The sequence below is a fragment of the Cuculus canorus genome, chromosome 2 (genome assembly GCF_017976375.1).
Source record: "Cuculus canorus isolate bCucCan1 chromosome 2, bCucCan1.pri, whole genome shotgun sequence".
NCBI classification, from domain to species: domain Eukaryota; kingdom Metazoa; phylum Chordata; class Aves; order Cuculiformes; family Cuculidae; genus Cuculus; species Cuculus canorus.
Genome location: NC_071402.1, coordinates 100,854,915 through 100,868,252, shown reverse-complemented (window position 1 = coordinate 100,868,252; position 13,338 = coordinate 100,854,915). Strand labels below are relative to the sequence as shown.

Here is a 13,338-nt window from a genome sequence, read left to right as displayed (position 1 = left end):
TCCACTTGTTTTCTCTCATTTTCAATTTTTTCATTTGTTTAGAATTTTCTTCACTATTTTAACTACTTTTAACTTGTTCTCAATAGTTTTCAGCCATTTTTAGTCCTTAAAACTTCTTTCACTTGCTTTCACTCCTTCTCTCTTGTTTTCAATGTTTTTCAGTCATTTTGAATTTTCTTCACTCATTTTAACTCATTTTAGTGACTGGAAGAAGGGTAATGTGCCCACTTTTAAAAATGGTAGAAAAGACGACCCTGAGAACTACCAACCTGTCAGCCTCACCTCTGTGCCTGGGAAAATCATGGAACAGCTCCTCCTAGAAGCTATGCTAATGCACATGGTGGACAGTGAAGTGATTAATGGCAACCTGCACAGCTTCAGCAGAGGCAAATCCTGTCTGACCAACTTAGTGGCTTTCTACGATGGGGTAACCGCAGCAGTGGACACAGGTAAACCAACAGATGTGATCTATCTTCTGTAAAGCCTTTGACACAGTCCTCCACAACATCCTTCTTTCTAAATTGGACAGATATGGATTTGATGGGTGGACAGTACGGTGGATAAGAAACAGGTTGGATGGTCGTATTCAAAGAGTAGTGGTCAATGGCTTAAAGTGCAGATGTCGATCTGTGACAAGTGGTGTCCCTCAAGGGTCCGTACTGGGACCGATGCTGTTTAATATCTTTATCAATGATATTGACAGCGAGATTGAGTGCACCCTCAGCAAGTTTGCAGATGACACCAAGCTGAGTGGTGTACTTGCCACACCGGAAGGACGGGATGTCATTCAGAGGGACCTGGACACACTGGAGAAGTGAGACTGAGAACCTCGTGAGGTTCAACAAGGCCAAGTGTAAGGCCCTGCACCTGAGTCAGGGCAATCCCCATTTTCAGTACATGATAGGGGATGGTGTGCTTGAGAGAAGCCCTGCAGAGAAGGACTTGGGGATGCTGGTTGATGAGAAGCTCGACATGAGCCGGTAACATGCGCTCGCAGCCCAAAAGGCCAACCGTGTCCTGGGCGGCATCAAAAGCAGCCTGGCCAGAGAAGTGATTCTACTTCTGTCCATCCATGAAATCCATATCTCTCCAATTTAGAGAGAAGGATGTTGTGGAGGACTGTGTCAAAGGCTTTACAGAGGTCTAGATAGATCACATCCATCGGTTTACCTGTGCCCACTGCTGCAGTTACCCCATCATAGAAAGTCACCAAGTTGGTCAGACAGGACTTGCCCCTGATGAAGCCATGCTGGCTGTGATTAATCACCTCCCTGTCCTCCATGTGCTTTAGCATAGCTTCTAGGAGGATCTGTTCCATGATCTTCCCAGGCACAGAGGTGAGGCTGACAGGTCGGTAGTTCCCAGGGTAGTCTTTTCTACCCTTTTTAAAAATAGGCACAACATTACCCTTCTTCCAGTCACCAGTGACTTCTCCTGGCTGATGTGACTTTTCAAATATCATGGAGAGTGGTTTGGCAACCACATCTGCCAATTCCCTCAGGACTCTGGGGTGCATCTCATCAAGTCCCATGGACTTACATATGTTCAGGTTCCTCAGTGATCAGACTCAGCTTTCGTTTCAAGCTAAGACCAAGTTTATTATTACAAACTCATATTTATACCTTACTAAAAATGTCAACGCTGCTCCCACAAGCCCCTCATAAAAATTTCCACGGTGTGTTTTTCTCATTCCAACCTCCCCATGATAATTGTTGTTTTCATGACTTCTTTTTTCTGCCATGTTGGCACTTCATGTTCCAGCAATGTCTATTCTTCTCAGGCCCATGGCTTGCTGGATATTAAATGTTCTGTACTCCTGCTGCAGAGGCTTAATAACACTTGTGGCCATTTTTTGCTCATCATCTCTTCCAACATTCTCCTATTCATTTTTTTTCTGTTTGCAGAGAAAGCTCTACAGGGAGAAGGAAATAACAGGCAGCAGCTTTCTCTGCTAGCACACTTACTTCAAGAGAAATCCCTGGTTACAGCCAGGCTCAGCAGACTGTGGTATTCATGCGAGACAGTGCACTGCAGCAAAATTCTCACCAAATCGTGGTTCGTTGTTTGCAGTGAAAGGGATAGCAGGGCTAGACTCTACCTAGCAGCAGATTTCCCTCCTTGCACCTTTCCTGTAGGAGCAATCCTTGGACATTTTCTGTTTTAGAAGCTGTGCGTTTTTTTTAGCATCTTGGAGCCATACATGACCATCTTTGACGGTAGCAAGCGCTCATCTCTGGTTTTGACGGGGAAGTAAAACGGCAATCAGAAGGAACAGCATTCCTTCTTCCGAAGGCCAGTCACAAGTGGAGTTCCTCAGGGCTCAGTACTGGGTCCAGCTCTGTTCAACGTCTTTATCAATGACCTGGATGAAGGCATTGAGTGCACCCTCAGCAAGTTTGCAGATGACACTAAGCTGGGAGGAAGTGTCGATCTGCTGGAGGGTAGGGAGGCTCTGGATGTTTCAGATTGTGCAGTCAGGCTTTACTGAACACAGTTGAGTCACAGATGACCGTTTCAAATGAAACTATTCTCCTATCCATTTTTTTTCTGTTTGCAGAGAAAGCTTTACAAGGAGAAGGAAATAACAAGCAGCAGCTTTCTCTGCTAATACACTTCCTTCAGAAGAAATCCCTGGTCACATACATGGTTACAGCCAGGCTTAGTGGACTGTGGTATCGGTGTGCGACAGCACACTGCAGGAGAAGTGTCATCAAATCATAGTTTGTGGCTTGCAGTGAAAAGGATAGCAGGACTAGACTCTACCTTCTCAATAGTTCTCAGCCTTGAACTTGTTTTCACTCGTTTTCACCTGTTTTCAATGTTTTTCAGTCATTTTGAATTTTCTTCACTCATTCTAACTCATTTTAAGTGATTTCAACTTGTTTTCTCTTGGTTTTACCTTTCTAGATGTGTTTTAAATTGTTTTCAATACTTTTAACTTGTTTTGGAAACTTTTCACCCATTTTCACCGATTATCACTGTGGATTATCACTGTGGATGGGATCTGCACAGCAAACTGCACGCTGGTCAGAGGGTCCCCATTTTGCAATGCCTGACCCTCACAGCAGTCACCGAGGAAATCTAGCAATGCTGAGACAATTCATTTAAAGCTACAGATAAAACAAGTTCAGAATTGCCATTGATAAATTCACTTGCTCTATTAGCACTAGCTTATTACAACCAGTTAACAATGCTTTAATATATATATAGAAAAGATGTAACAATTGAAACTTGCATTAGAAGTTATTTTCCCAGGGAATATCTGACAAAGCTGGAGGTGCTTTTCCTACCAAAAGGGCTTCCATTCTTGGGGTAGAAGAGAGGTCCAGGCCCGTCAACCTGTCCATCAAGTAAGGTGGTTGTTTAATTCCTCCTTCTCAACAAAAGGGTGTTCAGGTGCCAATTTGTTTTGAAAACTCTGGGAGGCTGCTCCTGTCATCAGATGCCTGACATCACGTCCTCAAGGTATGGAGCCCAGTACATGCTTTCAAGGGTCTTTCTGTTAAGACTGAAGGAACTCCAGGCTGTGTCGTCTCCACTTCACCCCAGAAGACATTCAGCTGATTTGAGCATTAGACCACCACCCAATCCATGTCTTACCAGATAAAGTTGTTTAAGTCAAACCACTCCCTTTTACAAAGTCACAGCAGTGTTTGGCCCTCTTGCAAGATTGGCCTTGACAAATTGGACAATTCCAGTGTCCCACATTTATAGGTACCTCAAGGCTCTCATGTCAGCTGCTGGAACGAGTGCAGGGGTCTCAGCCACTGGAGTGGGAATGGTGTGTGTCCCAAAATTCAATTAATAGGGGAGACTGGCATGAGTGAGGCATGTGTGAGGCTTGGTGCTGCTGGCTGGAGCAGGACCATGGATCACAATCTGTGTATCTAATGCTGGCTGATGGGGGGGAGGTTACAAGTGTCTGTGTGTTCCCCAGACTAGGTGTGTGGGCGGTGTGCAGCTGATGTCAAACTTGAAGGTGGATGAGCCAGTGAGTATGAAGGCCTGGGTCAGGTCTGGGGTATTAGGCAGGCAAAGAGTGTGTGCTCATATCCAGAGGGACCCATGAGTATGGGATGCCTGTGGGACAACAGTGCGAGTGTTGCATGGTACTAGCAAACATTGACCTGGAAAGCCGGGTACTTGCAAGCACTGACCTGCAAAGGGAACCCACAGGGTAGGTAAGAGTGCCGGGATCTATGCAGGGGTATCAGGAGAACAGTTACCAGTACTCAAGGGATCTAAAAATACATCTGTGCTTTTGAATCTAGAGAGCATAGTGCATGTGCCTACACTAGTGACATTCTGTCTCTGCCAGATGAAGAGGAGGAAGGGAATGTGGCTGCCTATGCTTGTTTTACATGGATCCTGTATGTAGATGCAGTTCAAGGCACAGCTTGTCTCTGGAATTCTGTGACCAGTCATGTCAGTGCCCTGCGTGTTTCTGCATGTCTCTCTGGGACACAAGCTCAGCTTCAGTGCCTGTTGAACCTGCAAGAGGGAAAGCAGCAGGTACATCCTTCAGTCCAGGGCATACACACACCCAGCATCCAAGTATCTGAAGGTAGGCTCCAACTGCTGGGCCAGAGGAGTTCTGAGCCAGAGCTGCAGGAGGTGGTGGACAGTCCTAACACCTCACTACACAAGCGTGCATTAGAAGAACCAAGTGCTGGAGAGAAGCTGGCTGGTCTTATTTTGTAGTCGCATCAGTGGCTCATAACTCTGTTTTGTCTTAGTGGCTTCAGCTATAACAAAATTTTTTTGGCATAAAACAATTGGTTCATCACATGGAACCATGTCTGACATCATGACAACGCAGATTGTGCAATGCTTTGCAATCTGAAAGGAGAAAAAATGTGACTCACAGATATTTTGCCCTTTATTTTACACAAATTGCTGTGTTCACACATGTCCTCATACGACATTCAATCTGCATGTAGATAGAGACCTTTACTGCCCACATTAAGAATGTAATTCAGACTGTTTATCTCATCCTCTCAGGCCAAGAGCTAAACACATCAGTTCAAGCACTAACAACTACTGAAGTACACTGGAGTAAGTCAAGTCAAAAGCTACAACTAGGTACAAACAGACACTGCTGAGCTGTGGGTGCTCCTTAGCATCTGCTAAATCCTGTTACATGCTGGCAACTAGGGGAAGTTCCTCTGCCTCAGACACATTCCTGCTCCACAACATGCAGCAGCATCAAGTCCATATATGTCATTGCTTGATTCAAAGTCAATCCCACACCACTTCAGGAGGGCTGTGCTTACCCGTCCAGGCAAATACAAATCTGTCAACCCTGCAGAGGGTTCTCCTGCTCCGTGGAGTTATGACAACTTTGAGCTGCACGTACAGCAGCAGCTCCAGAGGTCAATTATACCTTTATGTTTGTTGATGAGAAAAAAACCTAATACGTTGCCTTTCGAAGGCTCAAAGCATCCCAAAAGCATGTACAAATTTCAGTTTTGCTCCTTGTAACACTCAGATATGCCAGCTCCTCAGTGTTGTGTCTTTCATAGCATGTAACTCTTCACAAAAACAGCCTTCCCAAGAAGGAAGTATTTTGAATTTCATAAACAGGGAAATAGTGTCCATCTAACAGTATATCACGAGAGTAGTCCAGCAACTCATGAAAGTTTTCAGACTTTGTGGAAAATGCCTCAGGCTGGAAAATGACTAAGATTCCAAAACATTCAGGCAAGTGCTGGAATAAAATACTGAAGCAAAACATCCTCATGGAGCAAGACAAAGTGGACAATTCTCTTATTCACAATATCTGTAAAAGGGGGAGAAAAAAGACACCACCACAAATATAGCTTTAAACAGGAAAAAATAATTATATTTACATATTCTACAGAACGCCACCACAACAATACAATACTTGTACCACTTCTGACAGGACGACTCGACATACCATCCCATAGTATTTTAGTCCTTGATAGTCTATGAAGCATTACTAGAGACTAGGAAAGCTGATATCAAAAAGGAAATATGTAATGTATAGGCATATAATGCTATATTCACGATTTAGATATTCCTTGGGAAATTCTTAGCATTTGCACTAAACCATAACACACAGATGTTCTCAGGAAAAGCATGCAGAGTTATCAAAACAGGGTATAAAACATTGCATAGGCTTCTGCTAGAAAGAACATACTGTTTCTGTGGTTAGAAACACTAGCTGCATAAAAGCATTTTGGTATTGGGATGAATTTGGTGCTGAATGTAAGAAAGAATCTGAGAAAAAAACCAAAATCAAAACAAACATGTTAGTAATTCTCAGTTTCTCGGTTAGAAACTAGAGCTTTCAAAAAATTAATACCTCAAAATATCAATAAAAAATAATAACTTTTAAAAATGACAATAAGAAGACACTCATGATTAGTCAGTCTGAGTATTCAACTTGATACCTATAAAACAGCCTGGCTTAATTTATTTTTCATGGGTTTATTTCTTCCTCAAACACCTAAGGCCTGAAGCTTACTGCCTAAAAATAGAAATAACAAAAAGTCCTCAGGTACAGTAAAACTAGTCAAGTTTCAAATAGACAAAACAGAAGATATGGTGTTCTGTTAAGACTACAAGCATGGCAACCATCCCTCCTTAAATAGAGTTTGCAAGCAGAGCTGTTGAACTTACTGCACAATGCTTTTGTGGGATTAACCTGCTGTCCAGCAAGCAGCTGCTGCAGCTTCTTGATGTCTATGCGTGCCTCAGCCATGCTCTCTGGATCTCTGCCTTGAGAAGAGCTTTGACATCCATCTGCTGATGCTAAAAGCATACAAATGCAATGATGTGAAAACATCAGAGGAGTTTCAACACCTAGAAGGACACATCTGATAATCAAATGCGTTATCTTTCAGAAACAGCAGTGCAAGGAAGAGAAAGTCCAGTTTTCCCACAAAGTTGTCAAGAATACTGGAAAAGTTTTCCTCCACAAACACGAGTCATTGGCTACTTTTCTTTTTAAGGTTTCATTTGAAGATTTCAAAGTACTTGATGCTATTTTCTAAGAACTGTTACCAGCATCCATCACACTTAAATAACGATATCAGACAGGCACAAGAAGCAGGGAAACTTACCCCAGGGAGGATTTCCTAAGTCTTTAAAATGCGTTGTTACACATACTAAGTCAGTTTCTATTTTCAAGTTCATTTCTCCACTCAGGTTTGCTTCAATCACCTGCAATACAATCAATCTCAATTTTAGACAACTTTCACACTGCAGAATTACAGAAGAATCAAGCACTGCTTTGTTCAAATGCAAGCTTCCAGAAGCACATCAGTGCCTTCACAGCTCAAATGTATTTTTTGAAGATGGTTTGAACATTTGAATGTTCAGCTACTAAATGCATTCCTAATAATTCCTGTGTGAATTATCCTAGATCTGTGCCCTCAAAATTATGAAAAGAAATTCAATTGCTCTCCCATACTTTTAGAACAGGTACTGGCTTTGGAAAGTTCATGTGCTGAGAAAAGCTTTAAAAGTAAGAGACTGAAGCTGGAGAAATGGAAGGTTTCCAGCATTTCCATCCAGCTTTTCAACAAACAGAAAGGCAATTACAGAATCCATATGTCACATGCAGAAAACAGAATGCATCACAAGCTGATCTGCAGTTGTAGTGTTACTTTCCAAGACTTTAAAACAGACAACAGTTGCACCAGAGCAGTAACTCCAAGCAGGACTTTGAACCACTAGAAATCCTGAAAAAGTGCTGAAAGCTTTCAAATTCTGTCCTGACAAGTGTCCAACTAGAGGGAGACTATAGATGCTCTTACACAAAACCCAAGTAGATCAGACGATTCCTAAAGCACATCTAAGCACTTTACTTCTGTGATTAGAAGAATTCTCAATAATTTTAAAAGAGGTTCATATCAAAACCACAATCTCCTGTAAAACAGGAGAGATGCCCAAAGATGAATGCTCCCAAACAGCCAAGCATGATTTGAAATAGCTTCTAAGCCCTTCTTACAGCACTTTTCTTGACCAGTTTTACTACCAGGAGGCACCTAGCATAAATATTTAATTGTAACACAATGTTCTTGTTCTTCAACAACAGGAAAGCATGTAGAGGATGCATGTAGTCTGCCTCCTCCCTTAGAGCTATCAAAGCTATTAGCGATGTATTTTCCTGCTTTGGCACAGGAGGTAAGGAAGGTGGGTATGCCCAGTGTTGATACTAAGGAATTATACACTGTGCTTAGTCGTGTGTAAGCACTTCCACTGAGGATATGGGTAAATAAAGAGGAAAAAAAAAAACTGCAAAAGACTGACAAAGGAGAAGAGTTTGAAGTGCTTACTCTTGTACTTGCAGGATAACTGCCATTTACAAAATTGTCAAGAAATGCAGGGCAAAAAATGCAGGTCAACTCTTCCAAGCCTTGGAAGACTGAGACTGTCCCAACTTCAGGACTACCAGTTTACAGAAAATTTCCCATTTCTCAAACTGGTATAAACAGCTCCAAAACGAAACTCTTCCAAAGTTCTGTGCTTAGTTACTAACTTTCATGTCAGTCAATTCTGATGACTACGAGCAACAAAAACCGAAAAAAAACCCAACTAAGCCTCTTTTCTGGCCAACTGTAAAGGGCTTCTTTCAATGGAAGGCCCACCAGCACTCCATAAACACTGGCTGAACCGGAAACCCACCACATCAGAGTCTAAGGCATAGGCACCCAGGAGCTATTAGTAGGATTTCCTTTAAATCCTACCTTAAGTTTACCTGAAGTTTATTCACACAGACTCTAAGACAAGACTCATTTAACAGGTATTTTTCTAATGAAATCACCTGGAAAGCCTCCATCAAGCTTCCTGAAGGACCATAATTTCTTACCAGCTATAAAGAGTGGCTTGTAGTAACTCAATGCCATGTTCTTTCGTGGACGCAGCACAAAAAACACTTTCTGTGAAGCCCAGGACTTCAGTGTAAATCCTAAATTAATTCCCATCATACACAGTTTTCAAGTTCCTTTAGTTTAATGTTTGACCCTTCCCAAAATAAAACACAACACAGGGGGTACCAGTTCAGGCAACAGGGAAAAGTGCTAAGGGTAAGATAAAATAAAGTCTGTAGGAAACATGCTTGAGGTGCCTTAACTTACAATGGAATTGCTGAGATTCTTCATCCTCTCCACAACACTCTTCATTGTTTTAAGCACAGGCAGGTAAATACTGACCTAGAAGGACATAAGAACTGCATTCACACGCATATTTCATGTGTGACTGAGATGCAGTGCATTCATTTCTCCCTTCAATTCTATCCTATATTGGACTCAGTTATCTATTGAGTGCAGAAAGCACAATATTTAGCTGAAGTCAGAAAATCAGTCGGGAACAGAGGAACTCTTTACACTAACATGCTTTTATAGATATTATCCCAAGTCTGTGTTCAAAATAAAGCAGAGACAGGTTTCTGCAAATCAGATTCTCTATCTCTGTTACTGAGCATTTAATAGTTACTATAGCCAAAAAAGGAAACAACGTGATTCTCATGGCACTGTAATCATTTCTGGATTTGCATTAGTGTGAAACTGAAATAACTGGACAAAATACATCAAGTTTCTACTGAGTCATATGTCTCCAAAATTCAAATACTCTTTGTTTCTTTGTAAGAGACATCTATAATTTCAAATAGGAGCACATTTACACAAAGACTCTTCCTTGCAACTCTGCTAAAAGTCTAAAGGATATGGAGAAGATATATAGAAATCAGGAGAAAACACATATCTAACCCTGTCAGGCAAGCCATGAATTCCAGAAAGAACAGATTATTTGGACCATTTGGTGCAGGAACAGTCTAAATGGGTGTGGTCTGGAGGTGTTCCTCTCTTCTTACACTCTGAATATCACAGCGACAACCGACAACTACTTGCTCCGTTTTTACAGGTTCTGAGCTCTCTTGTCAAAGTTGCTCTTCAAACCTCTAGCATTCAGCCTTTCCTCTTTCCTTTCACCTTCTCTTCGAAACCCACCAGAAGCATACTCAGCAGCAACAGCATTCCAGTTGCAACCTCCACTTTCCATAGATAATATAAAAAGAAGGGCTTACATCAAAGTCTGGCACACTGGGCTCTCTGAAGTCATTCCATAATCTCCTGGGAATAACCCCCACGGGAATGTCATGTGTCACAATCCTACTGCTGGTTGATAAGGATGGCTTGAGGGAGAGAAAGGATGCTTGTGCAGTTAAAAACAGGACTTGAACTCTAAATCGTAATTTTTCAGACACACTCTGGGAAATACTATAATTGAGTGCCCCACGTGCTCAATTCCAATTTTCTATGTGTTCCTATCAGTCTGCTATTAAGCGGACTTCCCTTTTGAATAACAAAAAGGTTGTGAGGTATGACATGGCCTAAAGGCCATCCTTAGAGCTGAAGAGGTGACTCAATGAAGAGGTGTTAACAACAACAACAACAACAAAAAAAGAAAGACAGCAGTTTGAAATGGAACGGCAGGACAATCAAAATCAAAACGAAGAGCCAAACACTATGCTGTAGCCTCCCTCACCCAACAGCTTCAGTGAGATGCAATAATCCACAGAAGATTTAGAGAATTAAGGAACAGAGAAAAGTAGACATTAGGAAACAGTGTTTCTATTATGTAGTTTTCATTCTTCCTCCACCTCTTCCTTGCCTTTTGGAAAATACAAGCAGTTCTGTGCACTACCAACCACAAGAGCAGGAAAATAAATAGCACCATTTTAGTTTTCTAGAATTACAGCAAAGATTACCAGAACTTCTATTTGATTTCAGCAAAAACACTTAATTTTTAAGTGTTTTTTCTTAATAATGAAGATAAAAGCATGGTTGCACTTACCAGCTCCACAGCAACTCTGAGACAGGGACAGTGTTTGTTAGTCAGCTTTATCTTGAACGCCTTAGCATTCTGGGCAGTTTTTAATGCTCTCGACAGGTTCTCAGGCACCACCTCTAAATAGATTTCATTGTGCTCTGCAGCTACTCCTTCCATCTGAAATTCATCGAAGTAATTGCCCTACAATTTTTTAAAGTTGGGAAATCAAACAAAGCAAATTTTAAAAAATAATAAAAAATAGACAGAGGGGCAAGTTCTATCAGACCTTAAGCTTTGAACTGCACAAGTACAATTGGAAGCGTTGCTCTGCCTGGTATCACTGCAGGAATCAAGACAGGCTGCAGAAGCATGAAAACCCCTTGCTTTAGGCTAAATCTATTAATTTCAGATCCTTCCTACCACCTAACAATCCCCAAAACAAGGGGTGTGATGGGCAAGTTATGATTCTTTTGATGCCACCCTGGACACAGTCGGCTTTCTGAGCAAAACCGACAACTGACTGGGAAAGTGCATTGTCTGATGACAAGTATTGGTTTCTTGGAGGCTGAAATAATTTGACAGCCGTCTAATCAGCTCCGCAGTAATGACACCATAGCAATGACACAGTCCCTGCTGGGAATAGCATATTGGAATTGCAAATGCCCATTGGGCACTAGCAGTATTTATCTGGTAAACAGCATTTTCTATCATCACATTGGTCACATCAGTTAATTAACTCTACTAACTCCCCTGTAAGTAGGAAATGTTTTCAGGCAGTGGCAGGGGAAGCTTTGGTGATGCGTAGAGGCCCCATGTCCCAACACCAGGCCAGGGAGCCTAGCAGGATCCCCGCTGACTTCTTTGAGTTCAGCACTAAGGCAGAGGCCAAGCGTCCCCAAGTAACCCCTTTCCTACTGAGACATCACAAAAAATGGCCAGATTTTCAGAAGAACATTTGCCTGTGAGCACTGAGCTCTGAAAATATCGTAACTATCCCTGTGGGAAATTAATGGCCTCAACATTGCACCAGGGCAGGTTTAGATTGGATATTGGGAAAAATTTCTTCACTGAGAGAGGTGAAGCACTGACAGAGGCTGCCTACGGCAGTGATAGAGTCTCCATCCCTGGAGGTTTTAAAAAAGCATGTAATGTGGTGCTTTGGGACATGGTTTAGTACACATGGTGGTATAGGACCAGACGAGCTTATAAGTCTTTTCCAACCTTAACAATTTTTCTTAAAGGTAAAGATAAAAGCATGGTTGCACTTACTAGCTACACAGCAACTCTGAGACAGAAACAGCGTTTGTTAGTTAGCTCGATCTTGAACGCCTGGGCAGTTTTTAATGCTCTCGACAGTTTCCCAGGCACCACTACTAAACAGACTTCATTGTGCTCTGCAGCTGCTCCTTCCATCTGAAATTCTTGTCTCCCATTTCGAGTCTCGGGCAGCTGTCAGCCGCCGCAGAGGGGACGCGTGCCCGTGACTCCCGTCACGCCCTCTGCACTCTGCCCTCTGCACCCCGCCCCCCCGCTCACCTGGCACAGCTCGCACCACAACCCCGCACCCCCGCCGGCCGCGCGATCAGCGAGGATGAAGAAGAGCTTCCCGGCGGTAAGACGAAGTGTGCAGCTCCGGGCCAGCCTGGCGATCGTGCCCGTCACACCTGGGGGGGGGAGCGCACGGCTCGTCCTGGGCCCGGGGAGACGCGCGGAGCTCCCCACCGGGCCCCGCGGCCCTTCCCGCTCCCTTCTCCAGGGCGCAGCCCGGCCCCCGCGGCCCGCCAAACTCACGGCTGAAGTGGTTGAGGCAGGCGAGATCCACGATCTTGGCCCGAAATCGCATGGCGGCGCCCGGCCTCGCGCGCTCCCGAAGCCCCGCCCGAAGCGGGTCCCGGCGCGCGTGCGTGGCTGAAAACAGCCGCGCGGATCCCCAGCCCGATGCCTTGAGGAATTTTCTTCTTCGAAGTCCAGGGGACTCGGCGATAGAAATCCATCAGCCCCTGCTCCCAGACCGAGTCTGTGCCCAACATGAAACGCGGGCAAGGGAGGAAAGCAACGGTCCTGTCGGAAAGTGAGGAGGACACAGCGCTCTCAACAGGCCCTTCCTCTTCCCCATCGCCAGACGGGCCACCCCCCGGGCTGGGCATCTGAAAGCTTCGAGGAAGGAGCTCTTCAGACCAGGCACCTCATGCAGACCAGCTCCTTTTGCCCACGCCCATTTCAGCCTGGTGCGAGGTGTGCGGGGGTTATGCAGACTGCAATAGTTCCAGGAAGTAGAGTGGAGGAAAATCTTGCTTTACCTGTCCCCATCTCTGTGCTACATGCCCGTTTCCTATAGAAGACTTCGTCCTTTGCTGCTGTGGTGTTCTTGGTTCCTTGCAGTCCTTGAAAACTGAAGGATGGCTAGTTACAGAATATATTTGCAGAATAGTTACAGAAGGTATTTCCCACTTACATGCTATTAGTCACTTACCAAGAATTTGTTCCAACAAGGAATCTCTCAGACTCAAGGAGTAACCTTGAGAGGCATCTCTACTCGAG

The 13,338-nt window shown here is 43.7% G+C and overlaps 1 protein-coding gene across 2 annotated transcripts; it reads right to left on the bottom strand.

The window, feature by feature from the left end:
• Nucleotides 1–1,426: 1,426 nt before the first annotated feature.
• On the bottom strand, nucleotides 1,427–12,792 carry HUS1 (HUS1 checkpoint clamp component). Of its 2 annotated transcripts, XM_054060738.1 has the most exons (8): nucleotides 12,589–12,792; nucleotides 12,334–12,461; nucleotides 10,822–10,998; nucleotides 10,052–10,159; nucleotides 9,105–9,179; nucleotides 7,086–7,185; nucleotides 6,643–6,774; nucleotides 3,231–5,779 (listed from the first exon to the last, which is right to left on the bottom strand). In XM_054060738.1, the coding sequence occupies exons 1-8, from the start codon at nucleotides 12,638–12,640 to the stop codon at nucleotides 5,697–5,699; spliced, it is 855 nt and encodes a 284-aa protein (XP_053916713.1). In that variant the 5' UTR covers nucleotides 12,641–12,792; the 3' UTR covers nucleotides 3,231–5,696. The 2 variants fall into 2 exon arrangements, with proteins under 2 accessions (XP_053916714.1, XP_053916713.1); XM_054060739.1 differs by lacking the exon at nucleotides 10,052–10,159 and having other exon boundaries at nucleotides 1,427–5,779.
• Between the last annotated feature and the right edge of the window lie 546 nt (nucleotides 12,793–13,338).